Genomic DNA, 23,291 nt, shown 5'->3' on the forward strand with positions numbered 1-23,291 from the left:
GCGCTGGCCTTTGGCAAGTTGGCGCTGCAGGAGGCCCGGTGGGTGGGTCAGCTGGGCAGAGCCGAAGGCGGCAGCTCGGGACACAGCTGCGGCCTTTGTGGGCCCTGGGAACATGCACAGGCAGAGAGGGTGCACCGGGGCCCGCGGAGAGCCTCGCCAGACACCTTTGTCTCCGCATCTTGAGCTCAAGGGCCTGTTTTGTCGACACGTGGCCACGTCTGCCCGGACATCTGCTCCCCTCTCCTCTCACTCGCCTCCCGCCAGGGACAGCATGCAACAGGCCCACGGCCTTTGTCCTCCCCTCGGGCAGGCACGTGGGGCCTGCGCTGGCTCAGAGAAGCAGCTCTTACCAGAGGCAGCTCGGCCCCCACTAAGCCTTCTCATGTGCCTCAGTTTCCTCGGCTGTGAAACAGGAGTGACTCAGTGGCCAACCTCACAGGGATAGGCAGATGATGCCAAGGAAACACCGACCCAGTCCTGGCATGCAGTGAGCACTTGGTACAAGTTAGCTACTCCTCCTGTTGTCACCAGCCCAGGTCCCTGCAGAGCCACTTGTCCCTTGGTCCAAGGATTCGTGCAAGCGTTCGACGCTCTGTCTGCAGAGAGCGCAGGGCAGCATCCTCTCCACCATGCCCCACGGAGCTCTGGGGGTGTGACGGGACGGGCAGAGGGGTGCAGAACCGTGGTCGTCTGTCTGGCGTGAAGGTTCCCACATGAGATCGTGACTGGGGGATGGAGAGAGGGGGATTCCCTCCCTGCTCCTAGAACGTCCCTCGTTAAGGCCCACGCGAGGACCAGTCGTTAGAGCATGAACTTCAAAGCCAGACTGCCTGGCTTTGGATCCCAGGGCTGCCGCTGTTCGGTGTGACCTTGGGCGGGTGAGGTCCTTTCTGTGTGCCTCGGTTTCCCCCCTTGTCAAATGATCGTAGGATTTCCCATATTTTCATAGAGTTGTTGTGAGGTCTGAATGGGGTGATACTCTTAGAACAGGGCCTGCCCGTATGCGCTCTGGCTGTTGGCTCTGAGCAGGAAGAGCTCAGTGTAGGTGGTGACGATGGTGACGATCTGAAAATGAGAAGGGTCGAGGCGGGAGAAGAGAGCAAAGTGTCGGAGCCCCTTCGGCTGGAAGCCCTCCTCCCACACAGGGCCCTCTCTCCCTCGCAGAGGGGTTGATATCAGAGTCGACACAGCCCTCGAGGCCCGGAGGGGCAGACCAGGGGTGGGCTCCAGCCTTGACGTTCCCTGAGCCTTTGCCACGTTGTGGTCGATACAGTTTTTCTCTTCGGGGTGATGAGAACGGAAGTGGATCCCAGGTAGGCAGCAGCACGTGTCAGTCACTGAGGGACTTCACCCAATGCCCAGGTGGCCCGAGTGGGGCCCCCGAGGCCAGGCTGCGATGTTCTTTCCAAAGCCCAGCACAGCACCCTAGTGCCCTACAGAGTGACGGCTCCCCCTGCCCCCCATCCCTTCCCTGCCTTCCATTCCCGGCTCCAGGAGGAGGAAGGGTAGCCGAGGACAGTCGGGCTCAACTCACAGCCCGTCCAGGATTGGCTCTTCCCTCCCGTCCCGGTGGACCCGGCCCTCCGTGCCCACCACGAACCCGTCTCGCCTGCAAAGATGGCTTTGCTCTTTTTCCTTCCCGGGGAAGCTGCCGTTGCCTCCTCCCTCCTCCTCCCGCTCTGTCTGGAGAACTTTATTGTCTTCTAAGTGGAATAGTTAGTTCTCTCCGCTGACCCTAGACCCACGCAGGCTGCGTATTAGTGAATAGAATTCTGAATATGGTAAATATCTGGTTAGCTCGAGGGCGGGCTTGAGTTTGAAGAGGGAGAGTAATACTGCTGTAGACGTGGAGCGAGAAACCCCGGAGATCTCTGGATCTCAGCAGAAGGAAATAGTGAGAACCCCAGGGCTGGTTGAGGGGCCTCCGTGATCCCAGGCTCAGGGCAAGATGTTGCAAGCGTCCTCCCCGGTGAAGCTCTTGGGGGAAGGAGACCTCCTTCATAACCCCTGCCAGGGCTCAGTTCAGCACTGACCCCCCGAATCCCCCTCCGAGGGCTTGGAACCCATTTCCTGTCACGGTGCCTCAGTGAGGGTAAACAGTCGGTGCCTATTTTCACATCGGCAACCTCCTGATCCAGGAGATGTGTCCCGAGCAATCCTCGGATGGGAGGAAAGGAGAAGGGAAGAGAGGGCTGAAGGGGTATGGCAGGTATTAGGGCAGAGGAAAAGCTTGAGGTAGCACCTTGGGGCAGGAGAGCCATGGGGAAACGCGTGGTTTCTGGGAGAGGCCTGTCCTGGGACTTGAACCCAGGAATCTCTACCCCCAGGACAGTGCTCTTTCCCCAGCACCAACCGTCTGTCCTGCTGGCAGAGGATGTGAGAGGGGAGGCCCCAGTCGATTCCTAACAGCCTCCCCTCCACACCACAGTCCCTCAGCTGGCCCTGAGCACGTGCCCACATCCGCCGCCCCGAGCCGGGGATCCTGGGTCTTCCGACTTTTCTCCTGGAGACCCACAGCCGGCCTCACACATCCCTGGCGACTCCAAGGTCCATCGGGCCCCTCCTGGGTGGAGCACAGACCCCCCAGTGGAGAGGGAGTCCTAGGGAGGGGCTCCTCGGAGGCTGTTGTGGCAGAGCTCGGAGTAACCAGGCAACTGATGATAATAGCGAGGGCTCCCGCGAGCGCGCACCGGCTTTGTACGTGACAGCCCACCGCACGCGCGGTGCCCCGTCCCAAACTGCAGCAGCCCTGGCATCCGGCGGGAGAGTCACTAAGCCCCCGCTCCGTGGCCGCCGTGTAGCCCTGCGGATCGAGGGGAAGCCCAGACCTTGGCCATCTGCCCTCGTCACAGGCTCTGGTGACCGGAGGCACGCTCAAGGGAAGCAGGATCGATGAGCTGGCACATTCTCCCAACCTAGGACATTTTATCAGCCCCTGATGTCCCGGGCGGTAAATGTCAGTCCCTCAGAAAGTGCTGGTGTTATCTAAACCTCCAGGTGTGATGATCTGGCATTTCTTTCCCCCACGCGGGGGGAAGCAGGGGACAGAGGTTGACTGGGAAAGGAGAATGGGGACGACGCGGGAAGGGCAGACTGGAACACACTCTGAATTCGGGTCCCCCGGGCAGCTGGGTCTGCACTGTGTGCACAGCTGTGTGTCCTGCCACCAGCGCCACGTGCTCCCCTGGGCCACGGGGATGTTTCTGAAAGGGCAGCGTCTTTGGGCTCGCCTGACAGCCCGTCTTTGGCATTTGCGTGTGTGTGTTTCAGTCCTCACGGAACTCCAGGAGATAGCAGAGCAGGAGGCCGTTTGACAGTTGGGGAAACTGAGGCTCAAAGGGACACAGTCATTTGCTCAAGGTCGTATGGGCAATACTGGGCAGAGCTGGGCAAAATCTGATTCCAAAGCCCATGTATTCGGGGACTCTTCCCTCCCTCCTACCATTCATCAGTTCACTTACATCTAGTGCATCTCCAGGCCAGGCCCCAGGCAGCTGCCTCCCTTCCTGCTTCACCCAACCACCTCTGGCCCAGCCCTATCACACCCCCAGGGGAAGGACTCACCATTTAAAGAGACGCTTTGGAGAAAAGCCAAGAGGTTGTCCCCTAAAACATCTCTCAGGACGCAAGCCCAGGATGAAATCAGCAACTCCCAGCCCCCAAAGGAGGAGTGGGCATTTCTTAAGCCACCCCCACGGCACACACGGCCCTTCCACCTTCCAACCTACCCAAGCCTACGGAGCAGTCTCACCAGGAAGGCAGCAGCCTTCCGCCTGGGCAGGTGTGCTGGGGACTCCCAGCCAGGTGTGCCGATCCCCATTGGCTGAGCGGCCACCAATAGCCACTGGGATTCCAGTTAGAAGCAGCCACTTCCTCTCTCTCTCCCCTGTCCCCAGACCAGGCTGGTCATGGAGGAAGATAGGAAGGGCAACTTGGAAGGGAAGGAACACACAAGAATAGACTTGCATCCTAAAAACCAGAATATTAATTTTTTTCCCATGCAATGCGCCTTTAATTTTTTCCTTCCCCAAGCCCGCCATGCCTTTGTACTTTTGCAGTTGCAGCTGTTTTTATTTGCCGTGGCTGCTGTTGTTTTAAAAGGTCTATTTTCACATGGAATGTTATCCAATTAGCAGAGCAATGTGTTGGCTTAAATAAACACTTGGGGGGAGCCGGCAGTAGGGAGATGGTGGTTGGTGTTGGCAGGCAGAGCTGTTCTCACTGTGGTAAACAGCCACAGCTTTAATTGTGGGGTCGCACCAGCTAATGTCACCTTCCTCATTTCTCACTTTCCCACTCTGCCAAGGGTGGGGGCAGAGGGAGTGATGGACACATGGCCCAGGCCCTCCCCAGCTCGGGTGATGCGGAGTGTTTGGGGGACCTCACATTGGGCCTTCTCAAGGAATGTTCTCTGAACCTGCAGTCTGCACCTCGCAGATTCCACCAAAACAAGACCTACGGGGAGAAGAGTTGGCGATGAGCACGCCAGACAAAGCTTCTTAAGGCAAGGACAGCCTTCCTCCTTGCTGGGTGCCCGGCGCACACGGCACAATGCCCAGCCGTGTTGCGTGCACCGCAAATGATCACCATCTGATTGTCAGTGGTGTGCGCTTAACACACGTTTGCTTAATCGAGTGCAGGGCGGAGTAGAACACAGTCTCCGTGGGGGCCCTGTGGGAGTACAGCCAGGGTCTGAAGGGGACATTGCCCCTCGGCAAGGAGGAAACCATGGGGCATCTTCCCCGGCCACCTGTGTTTCCGGCAGGCAGAGCCACGCAGTGGTTAGTGTGGCCTGTGGCATCAGAGCTGCCTCCTTCCAGCTTTGTGAATGTGGACAAGGGACTTCAGATCCCTGAACCCTGGGTGACTCATCCCCACCACGAGAAATAATAACGCTGCCCTTGAGGCTCTTGTGAAGATGGAACGAATGATGCATGTAAAGCCCTCAGCACAGGCTGTGGCACGTGGCTCCAAAGCCGTGGGGGCAACTGAGTGTTCCTCTGGGCCCCATGAGTCACAGGTGCTGCACTTGGAAACGCAGCTGTCGGTTGTCCTGTGTTTCCCAAAACAGTAACTGGAAGCAAATTCAGGAATCGGGTTTTGTCCCCACCTTTCTGTTCAGGTGTGTATGTTACAGATGCGCACTCCCGCCTGGGTTGTGATTGTGGGGTTTGCCCAGTCCCTGTCGTCAGAGCCCAGGGGTGAAAGTAAATGTAAATGAATCCTGCGTTTCCAGGCAGGCTCAGTCAGCACGTTTCTGGGCTGAGAACCCGGGATCAGGACAAGCCACCCTGCTCAGACAAGCAAGCGAGTGGCCCTCATCACCAAGGTAGAAGCAGCTGATCTCTGCCACCCGCGTCCCTCCCAGCCTCTGGGGTGAGGCCTGCCCAGCCCTTCGAGATCAGCACGAGAAGGGGTCAGGTTCAGGTGTCCTCATTTCACACTTATCAGGCATTAGGACAAGTTACCAAGGAGAGGTCAACATCCCAGCTGAGTTGGACAAACTTTCTTCCTTTTAACAGCATTAAAATAATTTTAGAAAAAGAAAACCTACTTCCAATGACAACAGCAGCAACAGCAGCAGATACCAGGAATCGGGCCCGTGTGCCAGGTCCTGGGTTAAGGAGCAGCCACTGTCTCATGTATTCTTCCCAGCAGCCCCGGGAGGTCGAAGCACCCCCGTTTTGCAGTGGAGAAAGTGCAAACTCAGAGAAGTTTCTGATCTGGTCGCAGGGCCAGGCCTCGTGCCCCAGAGGAGCTCAGAGCCTCGCCAGGCCCCACTGCCCGTTGCCTGGTGGCTTCATACCCTTGGCCGCCTGGCGTTGGCCCTCTTCCCCTGGTGGCTCGTTTAACTGCCCCAGGGGGCTGTGGACTTGCAGAGGTCAGAGGTCGTGTCCCACCTTCATATGCCCTAATTTCGCGTTTGCCTCACAGTGGCTCCCCCAGGGACACTGAGTCACATTGGCCTGAGCCGAGTGAATGAGAGGGAGACGCATCTCTGTCTGCAGGAGTTCAGAGGCCACCGCCTGGAAATGCCCTCTGGGTGCTCCTCCCGGGAGCTCCCCTCAGCCCCACGGGACCATCTCGGGCGGGTCTGGGGTGCTCACTGAGGGCCCAGGATACGAGTCACTCAGCATGACACCAAGAGCTTGACTTCTCCTGAGGGGAGCCCCTGCCTAGCATGCAGCCCCCTGTGGGGGCCAGAAACAGCCGGCAGGGTTTGCTGCACTCTTGCTCCCAGGACAGCAGGAGCCTTGGGACCCGGAGGAAGAGGACCTGTCCCTCGGGGTGCAGGAATTGTCTCCCTCGGGGTGGTGACATTCAAACATCCTGGGGAGGCAGACCCTCCTCCCAGAAGTCCTTGGCCTCTACTTTTTGACCACCTGGGCAGAGAGTATGATCCGAGCCCGCATCAGTACCGGCTGCTTACCACGGGCGTGGGGGGCAGAGGGTTTGGGACGAGTTGGCGTTGGCCGTGTTCAGATGGATTAGCGTCTGCCGAGAGAGGTAGCCCTTTGGCTCTGCCGGAGACGGCTCCTGAGGAGTGGAAGGGCCGGGACCATGCCCCGGACTTCCAAAGACAGGAATCTCATCCTCGGCTCTGCCCAGAAGCCATGGCCTTGGGCTGTTCTTCGAGGCCCCTTGGGGCGGAGTCCTGCCAAGGGCAGGGAATGGGCTTTTGTTGCCATGAGGAGGAGTCCGTCTCCGGGGAAGCTGCAGACAGGTCAGGCCCGGTGCCGCGCTGGCAGCCTTCCAGTGCCTTCCCGGTTCTTGAAAGAGGCCGCCAGGCCCAGCCACAGTCTAGTCTGCAGCTGTCAACCCCGGGCCGCTTTAGCAGATCACCTTCCAGGGGAATTCGGAAAAGGCGGCAGGAGGCCAGAGTTCTCCATGCCTGTAGTCCACGGCTTGAGCCAGAGGAGATCAAAGAGCCGTGATTTCCAGACAGCCGAGCCAGAGGACCGGGTTGTGGGGGCAGCCTAGAGTCCAGCCGGACCTGCTCAGCGCTCTCCTGGGTGGGCCTCAAATTCTCCAAGCAGGGCCAAGGTGTGAGATATGCCGTCTGAATAGGAAACCCATCTGCCCCAGGTCAAGGCAGAGGGACTTGAGGGTGGCCATCGGGGTCAGGGTTCCAGCAGGAGACAGAATCTACCCCCGAGGTGCTTCAGACGAAGAGCACTGAGTGAAGAGATGTTCACCGAGGGGTGAGTGGGGCCGAGGGACTGGCCCGGGATGGCGAAGCCTCCAGGCATGAGCGGCAGTGGGGACTGTCCTCTCCCTCAGGCCAGGGAAGCTTGGAGGGAGGGGTGAGGGCTGGAGGGGCGGTGGAGGAGGGCCCTGAGCAGGACGTGGCCCTGGAGGGGGAGCAGGCAAGGAGCGCCCCACCCCTCTCCTCCCTCTCCCTGCAGCCTCCCACCCAGGCCTCCCATTTGCTTCGCCTCAGTGGAAACCTGTGGCCGTGGGAGCCCAGGTCAGATGGTGCCCAGAGTCTAACCTGAAGCGGAGGGCTGGGCTGGGGGACCCGGGCTTTCCGGCGCTGGCCGTCAGATGATGGCAGGAAGTGCTCCCAAGAGCAGGGGCTGCTCTTCTGTGGCATCCTCTTCACCCAGCTCAGCATCTTTGGGGTTCCGTTCTGCATCTTCAGGCCTCTCCAGCAAGCCGGCTGGGGGATTCGACATGCGGCCTCTCGAGTCTTTGTGCCACGGGTGACTACTGCCACCCCACAAGGTCCCCGAGTCATGCACGTTGGGAGCAGTGCCACACCCAAGACTGTATCAGGTCTCGTCCTGACCAAACGGCCAAGTGTCCCTCTCGTGTGCGTGCTCAGGGCTGCACTGTCAGAGTGGGACATGCTCCTGTCCCTACTGTCTTTGTGGTCTATAAAGTGCAGGGCTTTGAAGGGAACCGTGGCAGGACATCTAAGCCAACCTAACCACCCACCCCAGCCTGGAGACGTGTCCACGGTGTCCCTGTGAATATTTACCGAGCACGCTCTGTCCCGGCACCAGGCCAAGGCCCATGAGGGTGGAGCACCTTCCCCTGGGGGTTCAAGGTCGAGTCTGGGAGACTGGCGCTCAGCAGGCATTAGGGGGCAGGGAGCAGGTGCTGGAATGGGGGCTGGGTATTCAGGGCACAAGGAGGGCACCTGGCTGCTCCCTGTTCAAGAGGGACAGAGCCTTCCCTGGGCACTAGCAAGCCGTCTGTGAGGGCAGCCCTCAAGGCTAGGGACGCGAGGTGCAGAGGCCCGGAGATGGAACATATAGAGGCCGAAGGGAAAAGGAAGGAAGAAGTTGACCTGCATTCAGACCTTGGCCAGTGCCTCAGTTTTCTCTTCATGGAAATGGGAGAATAATGTCTGTTCTTGGGAGTAGACTGAAGTCATATGCCCATTGGAGTACTGTGGAACTAGGAGGTCCATATCTATACTAAGAAGGCCTTTGGCTCCAAGGAAGGAGAAACAGCAGAAGCAGGATTTGGAGAGGGGCAGAGGTCTGGGACCATCTGACTCTCCCGAGATGCACACGACCCCATGGGCTGTTTTGGCAGGGGAGCGCCATGCTAGGAGCTGAGGTTTAGGAAACTTCTCTCTGGGGAGAAGGTGGGGGTGGGTTTCAGTGCGGTCAAATGTAGACAGAGAGACCAGGAAGGAAGCTGCTGGTGGACCTCAGGCCACAGAGGCCTGCTCTTTTCCCTCTGCCGTGGCTGGAACCTTCCGAGCACCTCAGGGTTTGCCCCTGGGCGCCCAGGCTACATCTTCCTCCTCCTCACCATCTCCTCTGCCTCCTGCCTCAAATATAACAAGCTCTCGTTACACCCTTTTCAAGAGACACAATTACTTTGGATTATCCAAAGCCAATTTTAGCCTCGAATCACTGTCCTCGCGCTGCCTGCGACAGTTTGAGGCCACCACATTGCAGCCACCAAGGCAGTGGGTGCTCAGGAACGCAACCTGATTGTGTATTAACCCTCAGGGACTAGAGCTAGGCACGGAAATTCTGCTATTTTTGAACAGCCACACATTGTGCTGTGACTTCAAACACAAAAGGGCTTTGTATCCTGCCGCCCATTGTTCCTGCTGTGTAGTGCTGTAATGAGAGGTGGAGGCATGCGTAATCATAACAGCAGCCAACACCGAGTGAGACCTCTTACGCACCAGGGCTGAATCCTGCCCGTTTTTTGCTGCTGCCTCACTTTTACACACAGGGAAGCTGAGGCTCAGAGAGGTTAACCAGCTTGCCCAGGATCACACAGCTCGTAAGTGGTGGAGCAGGGATTTGAACCACAGTAGCCCAGCCGGAGAGCCCCTGTCTGCACTGCTGTGCCACTCCACCCCTCTTAACATGAAAAGCCCTTCCAAAGAGAGGCTGATAAAACGCCAGGGGAGCGCAGAGGGAGATGAGAATTTGCCAGACATGATGTCAGAGAAGGGTCTGGGGAGGGAATTTGTAGCTACTCCTATGAGGAATGGAGACCTCCCAGGCTTTCCATGGCACAAGAATGGAGAACTGGTTTCCACGGGAAAGAAAGAAAACACAAACCCGACAGTGGGAGTCAGAGAGAACAGGGCATGTGGCCTCTCGGCGGGGGTCTCTCATTCCTTTCTTCCGAGTCTAGGCCTGGCATCCACCAGATGCAGCCTCTGGGCCACCCCCACCCGCCGTGTCCCCAGGACTGCAGCTCCTCGGGGACCCTGGCACCAGGATGGAATACCCGCCACGCCAGACTCCCCACCAATTCCTCTCTCCCGTCTTAAAACCCCGGCTCCCCCAATCAAGCCGTCTCTCTGTGCCTCGCCAGCTGAGCACGCGTGTGTTTTAAAGCTCTGAATGGGCCATTTCGGATCGGAGTCCAGATGCATTTTTATATCCGCGTGGAAAAAAAATACAGAGGCTCTGCTGGCAGTCAGAAAGAGTTTTTTAAATTAAAGTTAAAAAAAAAAAAAGGGAGCGGAGGGGGAGAAGTTTCCTGCACCTGGCCCTTCTCAGAACAGCACGGGAAAGAAAAAAGCGTGCCTTCCATTTGGCCACATGTCTAGTCTTAAAAAGATGCATGTCCCGCCCCTCTGCCTTGTCCTTTCAGAGTCATTGGCTTGTTGACTATTTGCCGTGTGCCACCCTCGGTGCTGCTTTCGTGTAAGTCCCACAGCTGGGGACATCGAGGCTTGCCACGGGGCAGGTGAATACCCAGGGTCACCACATTAGTCCCCTTGGGCTGCTGCAACAAGGCCCCGCAGGCTGGGTTGCTGAGAACAACAGAAATGTAGCGCCTCCCGGTTCTGGAGGCCGGAAGTCCAAAATCAGGGTGTCAGCAGGCTTGGGTCCTTCTGAGGGAGGATCTGTTCCGCGCGTCTCTCCTGGCTGCCGGTGACAGCCGGTGATCCTTGGCGTTCCCTGGCTGGCAGGTGACTCACTCCAGTGTCTGCCTCCATCTTCCCAGCGCGTTCACCCCGTGTCTCTGTCTTTACGTGGCCATCCGAGGACAGCACTCATGGGATTAGGGGTGGCCGTAGTCCAGTGTGACCTCATCTCAACTCATTCCATCGGCAGCTGCCTGTTTCCAAACGAGGTCGCATCCGGAGGTCCTGAGGTCAGGACTCCACGCATCTTCTCACGGGGAACACTGGGACAGTCACGTGGGGGTGAGGGGCAGAGTCAGATGGGCTCCAGGGCAGGCCCTGCTGGCTACGCGGTGCCTTGTGGCATCAAAGAAACAAGAGGGGCAAATGCCTCCATTCCTTGGACCCGATGGTGCTGCCTGCAGCCCCGAGAGCAGGGGACAGGCGCCTCCTGGCCGCTGTCGCTGTCCAGTGCCGAGCTGCCGGGGCCTAGTCCTCTTTAGACCCGACACCAACCTGAGATTCTCAGCCGGGAGGAAGAAACTGCAAACGTGACAGGGCTGCAGGAGCAGCACAACAGCACCGAGAACTCACGTCTGTTGAGCAGTGACTGCGCCCCACACTGCTCCAGACACTGTTGACTTTCTTTTGTCCCCAGACTCCCAGAGATTGGCATAGGCAAGCATTCCCATTTCATAGGTGAGAAAACTGAGGCCGGGAAGATTTCTTCAGCTTGCCTGAGATCTTGAAGCGAGGTGACCCCAGAGTCCAAGCTCTTGGCCACTAAGCTCCACGGTCTCTGTTTACCGTGGAGTGTTTGGGGACAAGCCCATCCAGTTGGGGAGAGTGTCCCTGCGCAGTGCCATTGAACTTGAGACCTAGCGAGGTTTAAGAGGGCGCTGGTCAATACTGTGTGGTTCCATTTGTATGAAATGTCCCAAGTAGGCAAATCCACAGAAACAGAAATCAGACTGGTGGTTGCCAGGGGCCTGGGGGAACTGGGGCTTTAGGGAGCAGTAGCTAAGAGGTGTGGAGTTTTCTTTGGGGGTGATAAAAATGTCTTACAATTGATATGGGGATGGTTACACAACGCTTAATATACTAAAAACTGTTGAATTGTACACTGCAGACGAGTGCCTGGATAGCGTGTGATTTATATCCCAGTAAAGCTGTTAAAAATCAAAAAGAGGGAACTAGGCAGCATGGGAAGTCGGGGACAGCAGAGGGTGAGAGGGAACAGCATGTGCCGGGCCCAGGGCTGCTGGGCTGGGCGTGGACGCCGGCAGCAGGGCCAGAGGGGCAGAGAAGGGGGCGGATTCCGGAGCCATATGGGGGACAGAATCGCCAGGCAACAGAGGAGAGTGGCACCAAGTGACAACCAGGCTCTGGTTGTCACCCAGCAGCTAGACAGGGCTCGGCTTTCTCACGTGGCGGCCGCTGCTGACAGCCGGGTGGGAGGCGAGTCCCGCTAATGGGGTCGCCCTCCGCAGATAGGATGTAACACGGCGAGTAAGACGACCGCTTCAGCCCAGGCACCAATTATGGCCCAAACGGCAGCTATATTGACTGCTCGGTCACTTGCAGCCCTCTCCCTGGGAACATAACCCACTAATTAAATGGATGCACCCAATGCTCCCCACACCCCCGCTGAAGCTCCGAAGTCATGGGGCAGAGCCTGGGCCCTGAGACTCGGGCAGCAGAGGGAGGATGGGACGGAGCATGTTTGGTTCCATTTTAGCTGATGTGCTGTTGTGTTCCTTGTCCCCTTGCAGAGAGCCTTCAACGCCCTGTGTCACAGCACCCACTTGTACGGCCGGAGGCTGGTGCTGGAGTGGGCTGACTCCGAGGTGACCCTGCAGGCCCTGCGGCGGAAGACGGTGGAGCACTTCCACGGTAGGCGTGGGGCTGGGGACTGTCCTGTGCGCCGATTCTCATTCTCGGGCCGGGGGAGGGGGAAGGAAAGGGGTGGGTGGGGCTTCCACGAGAACCGCCCTCGACCTGGCGGGCCTGTGGGACATGAGGGGCTCTAACTGAGCCCTCCCTGCTGGCCAGTGCTGGGCGTCCTCCGCCAGCCCCACCAGATCTGCTCGCCCCCCTCCTTACGCACTCCATGCCGGGCGCCGACTGGTGTGGACGTGTCGGGGGCTCCCATGTCTTTCTGCTTACCGTTGGGTTGGGTCACTGGGGGCCCAGATGGGAAAATAGACCCGCCACTGTCCCTTCCATCCATCCCCATCCCCATGGTGAGATTAATGAGGGCCGAGAGTGTCACCTGGGGGCACACTGGGGGTGTGTGTGCTGCAAACCCCACCTTCGTCCCACTCATCTGTGTAGCGACAGAACCCAGAGCCACGAGTGATTGTTCCCTGTCCGGCTGCTGAAGCAGCAGTGACTGGGAGGGACTCATGGGACAGTTTCCCTTACGGAGATGTGAGCTTTCCAGTTGGTCCACTGGCCCTGCCTGGGCCTAACAGACAGGGCTTCTGAGAAGCAGCGTCTCAGCAGTACAGCAAGACCACGTCCCCCACAAGTGGACTTAGAGCTCCAGAGACAGCGTGGAAGCTCTTTGACCTAGCCCAGCCTGCTGTGCCCTTCGGATCACATGCCCCCGCCCAGGCTGGGGGTCTCCCTGGATCCATCTTTCCTCCCCAACACATCTCCCACAAAGTTCATTGTCCCTCGGACGGCAGACAGGACTCCGTGTCTTTGCATATGCAGTTCCCTCTGCTTAGAATGCCTTGCTCTTGATTTTTTTTTTTTTAACCTGGTAAATGCCTTCAAGACCCAGCTCAAATGACACCTCCTCCCGGAAGCCTTCTGTCTTCCCACACCCTCCCCAGTTATCAGTAATTGCTCCATCCTCTGCTCCCCACCTCTGTCCCTATACTTTCTTGTCATGTTGTAATATTTGTTCGTGGTTCGTTATCCTCACGGGACCTGTGCCTCCCGACATAGATGCTGTGTCGTGCTCATCTTTGTTAGTGATCAGTTCTCTGGGTGCCCCATGCCTGGCACAGTGTCTGGCACCTGCCGGGCCCTCAATCTTGGACGGGGGAACATTCGAGCCCAAGCGAATTCGTGAAACCCAGAGAGGTGAAAGCTGAATGCACAGTGGCAAGCTCACAGCTCAGTACGTCCCCAAATGTGACATGCAGAAAGAGAACCTGTCCTTATCGACATCCATTGACAGGCCCAAATGCACCCATCGGCAAATGTTTGTGTAAGAGACTCTCCCTGGAGTGCAGGCGGGGGCCGCCTCCCCCGTCCTCCCCACCACCCACCGCCGGGCCCAGTGAGGAGTGCAGGCTCAGCACTCCCGCCCTGCACTGGAGACAAGCCCCCTTCGATAAATCGAGTTCCAGAGACAGCACTGGTGCCCTGCCCCCATGGGGAGACGAGGCCAGCAGCGTTTCTGCAGGTCAGCCCACACCGGACAGGTACAATAATAACAGTGATAGAGACAGTAGTTTGTTTGCTTCCTTCTTCTCATTAATTTCCAAACAGCCTGCGAGAGGGCTACCACCAGCCCCGTTTTACAGCCAGGAGAACTGAGGCCAGGGAGGCATTGCAGTGACTCGTGACGGCCAGCGTTTATCAAGTGAGTCTGTCCTCACAGCCTCACGGCAGCCTCAGCAGCTGCAGGCAGTGCTGTGTCCACTCAGCTGGAAACTGGCGGAGTTTGGACTTGAACTCCAGACCGACTCTAGAGCCGCCCAGCCCACCCACCCACCCGCCTCCCCGTACTGCATTATATGAGCAAACGCCACTTGAGAAAACAGAAGTCTTGGGCCTTCGTTAAGTCTGGGACGTGCGGACGTTTACTGCCTGCTGTTTGCCATCCTCGCTCACCCAGACCAAGAGCCCGGATCTGCAGGGTCCCTTTCAGAAAGGGAGGGAGGGGACAACAAATCATAATGAAAAACGCCGTGTGGCCTCTTAGGACTGACACAGCATGTGCTCATAGAAGGCCCTGTGGCGTGCGTGTTCCCTTGTCCCCATTTTACAGATGAGGAAAGTGAGGTGCAGAGGTGAGGTAAGGCCCCAGAGGGCGGTGTTGAGTGTCAGGACCCAGCCGTGTGTTGCCACCCCTCGTGAGTCCCTCTGCCCTGCTGGGTTCGGGGGGCACATCAGCGCTGGGCTCCCAAATGTGTCCAGAGTTGAGCATTAACAGACACTTCCTGAGTGCCCAGGGTGAGTGGTCTGGGGTCCCAGCAGGGAGCAGAATTCACCCTGGAGGTGTGTGAGGGGCTGACGGAGCCACAGAAGGCTCTAGGGCCACAGCACAGAGCCTCGGGGCAGGTATAAGTGGGCACTTTAGGGACACAGCTACTGCCAGAGAATGGCAGCAAAGCAGGGACGTTGCTGGGGAAGAAATAGCCACAGCTCTGTCTCCTGCAGCCCCTGCACTCCTGCCACAGCTCACCGTGGGCCATCCCATCGTCAGCCAGACGCCTGGCTGCCCTGTGATGCCGTCCTCTCCTGGGGACAGAGGAGGGGACTGGAGGGACCAGATAGAAAACACCCTGCTTATGTGGTGACCCACAGATGTCAGGGCACGTGGCGGGGACGCAGGGGGCTGCAGGAGACGGGGCTTCCCGCCGAAGCACGACGCTGGCCTGGAGATGTCACCCCTCTCCCCACCGACACACCCGCTGTCGGTTTGATCTCTTTGGGAAACAGGCAGTGTCCACGGCAGCCCTGACTGTTCAGAATCGGGCTGCTGGCCGCCTGCCCTCGTGCCCGGGTCCCCTCCCCGCTCTGTGCCCTCCGCCTGTGGCGAAAAATGCCCAGCATGCTTGTGTCTAAATCCACATTGTTCGGAGCTTCCAGGGCCCTGGCAGACTCTGAGGGCAGGTGGTGTCTGTGCCCGGTCCCCTCCCCCCGCCCAGGCCGCGGCCCCGAACTCTGCCAGGAAGGCACTCAGGCCTCAGGTGGAGGCCGCGACAAAGGGCTCCCCGTGGAACGTGGGGCATGGATGAAAGGCAGGCATCATCGCCATTGGGCAGGGCCTGGCAGGAAGCGCTCCAGTGACGCCACCGTGGCCTAGAAGCCGCACTCGGGCACAGTGGGAGGCGGCCGGAGCAGATAGAGTGGAGATTTGGCACCAGCCGAAGCCCTTACCGTGGCCGGTGTACCCGGCATGCGCTGCCCTGGGTGTCCCTGCCTGCTCCTGGGGGCTCAGCCTGTCAGACATCCCAGCCACCGACCCGGGAGGGACTGGGGAACAGACTGCTGGTGGGCCAGGGCTTCCCGGCCTCCGAGACCAGCCTCGTGCCCCGCCGGGTCCCTGAGGCACCTGGGTCAGGGTAGAGAGCTCAATTTGCAGTTTAAGCTAAATAATACGAATTATTATTATTACTGGAATAATCTTCATCTGTTAGCCTTACTTGGGGGCTGGGTACAATCTCCGTATAGACTTTCATAGGTATTAATCCTACAGAATCTTGGGAGGCAATTACAGCAGGTCCTCAAATAATGTCGCTTCATTATAACATTGATGAGAAAAAACAAAATTGATTCCCGGCTGGGATTGTGGACTTTGCGTGTTCTCCTCCTGTCTATGTGGTTTTCTCTGGGTCCTTGGGTTTCTTCCCACATCCCAAAGATGTGCTTGTTAGAACAGACCTGTCTATGTTGTCCCAGTGTCGGGGACAGGGGTGACAGTGCCAGGTTCCCGCCTCGCACCCTGGGCTGCTGGCGTAGGCTCCAGCCACTCACACCCCTGAACCGGAACAAGCAGGTAAATAATTATCTTACTTGTTTTTATTAATTTTTCTTAAATGTATATACAGCTCACATTTATTTCAGTGCTCAGTATTAGAAGCGTTTGGGTCTTTTTAAATACGCCATAGGAATTTTAAGTGTTATTTATATCAATTAGCCTAGGGTCAAATTGGTTTCATTATACATCATTTCACTAAAGTCACGGTTTCTAAGAACCTGTGGACCCGTCGATGTTAAGAGAGGACTCACTGTGCTGTTGTCATTCTCTGTTTCAGAGATGAGGAAACCAAGGCACAGAGAGGGCAAGTAACTTGCCCAAGGGCACCCAGCTACCAAAGGGAGAGCCGGGGTCCCAGCCTGTGCTTTCAGCCGTGCTGCTGCACTAAGTCTGTGTCAGCCGGTCTGAGCGGCTGCCCCTGCATTGTCCCCCACTGTGTCCTCATACCTGTTCCGTGACCTTGGCCAGGTCGCTCAGCCTCAGCTTGTTGTCAGCACAGCGGGACTAAGGTGCACACCTGGTTGGGGGACTCGTGGGGCTCAGAGGAGAAGCTGCCTGTAGGGAGATGGTGTTTACAAGCCTGGACAGTAGTGTGTGTGTGTGTGTGTGTGTGTGTGTGTGTGTGTGTGTGTGTGTGTGTGTGTGTGTGAGAGAGAGAGAGAGAGAGAGAGAGAGAGAGAGAGAGAGAGAGAGAGGGCGCGCGTGAGAGAAGGAGGGAGGGAGGAATGAGGAGGAGGATGAGTCCGACTGACACAGAAGCATCGCCCAGGACGGGGTGTTTACATCTGGCTGCAGATGCCACCTGCTCCCCCGTGTCTCCAGAGCGTAGCGCAGAGCCTGGCACACAGTAGGAGCTTATTCGTACCCGGGGGCGAGGAGGAGGAGGGTTCCTTGCCAGTAGAACAGCAACCGTGATGTCTGCCCTTCCAAGGCTGCTGTGGGAACTGCGGTTGCCCAGCGCCAGGTCCAGAGCTCTCTGCTCCTCCGGTTCCTTGCTGGCAGCTAAAAGAAGCTCATTTTAACCCCCCAGCGCCTCCCCTCCAAGTGGAAGCCTTCACTTTATCCACTGCCCCTGCATAATGGCAGGGCATTATACTTCCCCCTGCAAGTTGATGCTTGCAAAACACCTGTCAAATTGAACAGCAAAGGACAGGTCTTTGAAAGTCATTTGAAAAGTTGGCCTGAGTAGGCAAAGACCAGACAGAGGTGCTTTCAAAAGGGAATAAAATGTCTGCAGACAAGTTCCACAGACCCACCCTCCCGTTCTCCCCCGTCCTCTTCCTGTCCCTGCCCTCTGCCTCCCTCCCTCCCTCCCTCTTTCCCTTCTTCCGTCCCTCCCTCCCTTCCTTGCCGGCCAAGAATCAGATTTCTCATCTCCAGCTCGGCAGCCCCGTGGTAGGTGAAGTGCTGTTCTCCAGCGCCTCGCATGTGGGAGTTTGAAAAGAGAGAGCAAGGAGGGAAGAAAGAGGAACGTCCGCCACTGGCTGTGTCCTTTTCTTCCCGAGCGTGTTACAAAGCAGCAGGGTCACGGCATCCAGAAGCTTTCAGGGCCTCGGCAGGCCACGGTACCTGCGAGCGCAGCCGAGAGAATATAATGGTAGGGAAGAAATCCGCCCGCAGAAGCCTCTGTTTTAGAGCACTCACAGCCGGGGAGGCCCGGGCGAACAGGCTTTTATTCGGCCGGGAGCGCGGCTCTGCTTCCCCGTGTTGTCTTATTCCAGCTGGGGAGGACTGATGGGCTGTGGTTAGCGTCGGTACCTTTCACCTCCGGAGCTGGGAGCGCAGACATGACCGGCATGACAAGTGGCTGGCAGCAGTGCCGTCCCCGCCCGCGCGCCCGAGCCAGGCTGGGGTGGGAGAGCTGCTAGCAGAGTGCCCAGAGACACTTTCTTTGGGCACAGACGGGTGGCTGTCGGCATCCGTCTTTGGCCTCCAGCACAGAGCAGACTGCTGGAGCCCGACCCCGGCTCCCCTTTGCCTCCAGGTCTCAGCCAGAGTGTCAGAAATTCGACTTTCCCCCCACACCCCTGTCCTCTGGATTCCCCCTTCATCCTCTTCCCCTCATCCTCCCCGGAGGATCCTTGTCCCTGTGAGGCTTTACTTCCTGGGGACAAGGCCCTCCCCACGTGGCCTGCGTCTAGCACAGACGGGTGCTCAGTGACCATTTGTGGGGTGAGAACAGGAGCATAAATAAGAACCTAGCAATCGGAATGGTGATTAGGACGTGAATTGAGCATCTAATACGTGCTGGGTACGGTGCGAGTGTCAGCTCGGTTCATCTTCACGTTTGCCCCACGGGTGAGGAAGCCGGGGCTCCACGAGGCTGGGGAACATTCTCCAGACCCCAGGCGTTCGGTGCACTGGAGCCCTGTGTGGTCTGAAGCCACCTATTCCTCCCCAGGTGCCTCGAAGCACCACTGGCCTGAAAAGAGGCAATCGTGTGACTTCTTATTAAAGATCAATTCAGGGGAAAAGGAGAGAAAGGGGGAGAGAGCCTTGTCCAGGGCCTACTACGTGCAGAGAATGATGCCAGGCGGTTGTAGGTAGTCTCAGGTCAGCCTCACAACTCCCTGGAGAGAGGTGTTATTCCCATTTTACTGATGTGCAAACAGACCCAGAGCAGTTTAGTGACTGGTCTGAGGACACACAGCCCTGGATGCTGCAGAACAGAGAACCCTGTCTCATCTCACCCTCTCTCTCTAGCACTTCCTGGAACCCCAGTTGCCCTCTTCATCTGGGCTCCTAATCCCGGTAAGGCAGCAATTGCAAACCACAGCCTGTAGTCTGTGTTTATAGATGAGGTTTTATTGGAACACAGCCATGCCCATCCGTTCATATATTACCTATGGGCACTTTCTTGCGCCGCAAGGGCAAAGTTGAGTGGTTGTGACAGGGACCCTCTGGCCCCCGAAGGCAGAAATATTTCCTACCTGGTCCCTCACAGAATAAGTGTGTGAAATGGCTGCAGTTGCTTTATCTAGAATCCAGGGGTGCTAATTTCTCCTGCTATGACCCCCCTTTTCTCAGAGAGCAGATGATTCTAGAGGCACCATAACTGCACCCCTGGGACCCCTCCAGCTTCCCCAGAAAGGCGGCCCCGTTGCTTTGCTTCTCACTTGCTCCGCTTGTTCCTTCATTCAGCAGTTCTTCCCTGGTCACCTAGTGATCAAGCCAGGCTCTAGACACTGAGGGCAAAGCAATGCACAGAAGAGAAGGCCCCGCCTCAGGGAGCTGATATTTGAGTGGGGAAGACAGATCATTACCAAAGAATGTAAATAACAAGTTCTGAGCGTAGCAAGCGCCATGGAGGAAGTTAGAAAGGATAACAGACGGAGCTCTTCAGTGGCGAGGAGCGAGGAAGGAGAGATTTCAAACATGATGGTTGGGAAAAGTCTTTCTGGGCATCAGTAGTTCTGTGTGATTCGAAGGGATAAGCCAGCCAAAGGTCCAGGGGGAACATTCCAGGTAGCAGGAGCTGCAGGTACGGGGCCCTGGGGCAGAGCTTGTTCAAAGCAGGCAGAGAGGCCCACAGGGGTCCCTCCTGGGTCCTTGTCCGGCCTGGCAGGGAGCCTGGCTTTGACACCCCTGGGAGATTTGCAGGGGGCGGTGGAGGGGGGGGGCAAGATCTGCCTTAAACCCTGTCAGACCTCATCCTCTGCATTATAAAGGGACAAGGGTGGAGCTAGTTGTGGGGTAGAGAGAAGCAGGTGGATTGAGCATTTTTGGTAAAGGTTAGAGCCAGCCGGACTTGCTTCAGGGGGGGCAGGGACAAATCAAAGCCGTTCTGTAGGTTTTTGCTCCGAGTGGCTCAGGACGGTGGTGCGACCCCGAAGCTGTGCAGAGCAGGTGGGTGGGCGGGGGTGTTCCGAACGGGTCGGGTCTGAGACACCCATTAAGGACTCCCCTCAGGATGTCAGGCAGATAGATCTGTGCGTTCGGAGCTCAGGGGCGAAGTCTGGGCTGAGATATAAATTTGGAAGTCATCAGTAGACAGATGATATTTAAAGCCTGCAACAGCCCCCCCCCCCGCCCCCCTTCCATAACTTCATCATTCATAGGTTGGCACATTTTCCAAAGACTGGAGCCCGAGAGCGCCCGTGATCCCCACGTCAGCCCTTGCAAATCGGCCGCCTTGATCTTGCCCATGAAAACATAATCAGTGGGCTTTAAAAATCACAGTCGGGAAAGTTCAAGCGAGTATGTGAAGTCACAGAATTTATTATTCAAAATATCCCTTTGTCGCGATTCCTTCCCTGGACCCGGAGACAGAGGTTTTCTGTAAGCTCTGATTTTTATTCCTTGATCTAGGTCCTTCTTGTGCCATCCCTGAGACTTGGCTGTGGCAGCCCTTCCTCTGAAGGTGTCGAAGGCCCCAGTGGGAGGTGGGCAGAGGGACCCTGTCCCACGTTGTCACGGAGGGTCCTGCCCAGAAAGGTTGAGGCTGTGGGTGGGCTCCGGGGAAGTGTGGGAGGCATTTTATCTGTTGCCCTCTCGAAAACGATCACTTTCTCTGTTCAGGGTGCTGTGTATCGTCCTTTCGCCAGCTCCCGGTCACGTTGGCAGGTGGCACCAGGAGAGAGGTTGAGATTGGCCGGGAGACACACTCCTTCTCACACCCTCCCAGCTGGGGCAGGCGGCATCCAGAGAAGGCAGATCGGGGAGCGGGAATCGTTTTGGTCCAGGCAGCTCCTAGGTGACAGCTGCTGCTCGCAGGGCGCGAATGGCCGGCCGCGAGGGGAGCCGGATGCTTCTCCCAGCAGAGGTGCCTGGGGAGGCCGGGGGCCTGGAGGGAAGCTGGAGCAGGTGTCTCCCGGTCACCCCCTCCCTCGGCCCCCACGCCCCAAGCCTCACCGGGTGGTGTTTTGGAAATATTTCCAAGCGCTCCGACAATATCCTGCACACTCTCTCCCCCTTCCCCCGGGGAACGGCTGTCCGTGCGGGGAAGGTACTTGCTCCCAATCCAGCTAAATTGTTATTGACTTGTGTTCTCTGCGTTTCGCAAACATTTCACTCAGCCATCGCCAGCGAGGCCAGGAATCCCTGCTAGGGCTAACGGGGGAGCCAGCTGTGCCGGGCCATTTCTCCTGCTCTTCCTCATCGATCACGGAATTAAACTGACAGAAGGAGAATTTCAGAGCAACTTGGGAGGGGCAGGGCCCGGGCCCGGATTGGATGAGGGTTTGGGGGCCTGGGGACCAGAGTGCTGGAAATAGGGGCAGGAGGAAGGTGGGCTTCCCCCCAGGGTTGGGGCTGGTGGTAGAGGGTGGCCAGGTTTGCTTGCCCAGAGAAACACAAGGAAAACACACAGACAAGGTTTTATTACTGTTTCCTGACCACGAGTGAAACTAGCAGGCTTCTCTAGACAGAGAGGAGAGAGGATGGATCAGAAGCCCAGTGGCTAGCTGTCGGCTGAGATCAGCCACAGATCTTCGTTTTGCCTAAAAGATAAAAAAAAAAATGATTTTGAATTAATCACCACTATTTTGCTATCGGAAGATTTGACCTGAAAATCAAGATTTTGACCTCTCTTGAAAAATCAGGTCCAGACACCCTGGTCCCACATTCCCCCGGGACAGCTGGGGCTGAGGAGTGGCTGCCCATCTACGTGGAGGGTGGGCTTCCTTTTACCACAGTCCGCAGCCCTCCCTATAGTCACCCCCACACCCCCGGACTGTCTGACCCTATCATATTCCTACCTGGGCCCTTCAGGCCTTTGCACTTACAGATCCTGGTGCAGACATCATCATGCCTTGGCCCCGTGAGGAGACGTTGCCAACTCCTCCCTCTCAGCCTCTGCTTCCACCCCAGGGCCTGTGCCAAGAGAGGAGAGACAGGGAACTGATGTTGACCAGCCCCGAAAAATTGAAAGATTGCCTAGGCCTGACCCCGGGGAGTGGGGGACGCCTTCCCACCTGTCCTGGTCCTTTTTCCCTCTGTACTGAGTCCCCTTCATACAGACACTCCCGGTGCCCGCGGCCTGCACAGGGTCCCGGCATCTGTAACTGATACTAACACGTGCAGGACCAAGCCCGAAAGGCCCCAGGCTCAGCCCACACCCGCGGCGCCGTCTCAGGTCCAGGTTGGAGTGGCTTCACCAGCCCCTGTCCGTGGGGTGCACGTGGCCGGTCACGGGACTGCTGCACACACAGAAGCCCCGGAACTCCCAGACCACAGAGTGAGGTCGATGCACTGGCCGCCCCACCTGCCGTCCCCAGCCACTCAGGGAGCCACCGTCCTTAGCACTGCGATCAGCAGTCGTAATATCCAGGGCCCACCCTGGGCCGTTTGCATCAGAACCTCTGGAGGTGGGATCCAGCCATCAGGGTTTTCTAGCTGATTCTATGGGGCAGGCTGAAAACCACCGCCCTTTAAGGAAACTGCTGATGCAGGTACAGGGGTGCTGCTACGTGGCCTCAGTCTGTTCCCGCCTTTCCTGGGGAGTCCCTCCTTCCGGGGGGGGCGGGGGGGCTGGGCTAGTGTCTGCCACTCACTTCAGGGCAGGCAGCTGAGCCATGTGACCCTAGACTTTGCTGCGGTGTGACAGGAAGGCCCTGGAGCAGCCCATTCCGAGCTCAGGACCTCACTTGGAGTCTGTGGTCACGTGACTTCCCAAAACCCTAGAGCGGCTACTTCCTCATCTGAAAAAGTGGACAATGATGTCACCCCGCTGGTGGGATTTCGGTAACAAAGTCCACACCCAACCTGCTGCCCACCCTCAGCCTCAACTTGGGCACCTAGAGGCTCCGATTGCTGGGCACTGCCGGTCCTCTGGGGTGGCCTCGCAGGACCCTTTGATTAGTGTTTTGAGCATTTGCCTGGCACCTCCGAATGCCAGGCCCTGAGCCAGGTGCTTCATGCCTCACCTCAGCCCTGCTCTGTGTGGGCCACACTGCGTCCTGCCTATAGAAATAGAAGAGTAACTCGGTGACTCAGAGAAGGCGGGACCCCTGAGTGGCAGCGCTAAGGTCCTGCCTCGTCCCATGCTGAGCCCCAGCATGGCCCCCACAGCAGGCGGTTTGGTTTGTCCTTTGCAGTTCTGTCTGCTGCTGTATCCCCGAGCCCTGCGGCTGGCACGTGGTGTGTGTGCAGTAATCCCTGCTGTGAATGACAGAGGGCAGGAACCCTAAGGCCCCATGTCATAAGAGCAAGCATTGGCCCCATTTAACAGGCAGGAGCACTGAGGTGTGGGGTTTAGCACCTCCTGGGAGTCCCCAAGGTGGGTCCCCAGGTCTGAGC

General features: G+C 57.7%; 1 protein-coding gene across 2 annotated transcripts in view; it reads left to right on the forward strand.

Annotated features, from left to right (window-relative positions):
* Positions 1-23,291, forward strand: part of RBM19 (RNA binding motif protein 19) — a 120,897-nt gene that overhangs the window by 78,391 nt on the left and 19,215 nt on the right. For both annotated transcript variants that reach the window (XM_045534751.1, XM_045534752.1), the window contains exon 23: positions 12,106-12,226. In XM_045534751.1, coding sequence (XP_045390707.1) covers positions 12,106-12,226 — 121 coding nt within the window. The remainder of the gene's footprint in view (positions 1-12,105; positions 12,227-23,291) is intronic.

The sequence above is a fragment of the Lemur catta genome, chromosome 21, assembly GCF_020740605.2.
Source record: "Lemur catta isolate mLemCat1 chromosome 21, mLemCat1.pri, whole genome shotgun sequence".
In the NCBI taxonomy this organism is placed as follows: domain Eukaryota; kingdom Metazoa; phylum Chordata; class Mammalia; order Primates; family Lemuridae; genus Lemur; species Lemur catta.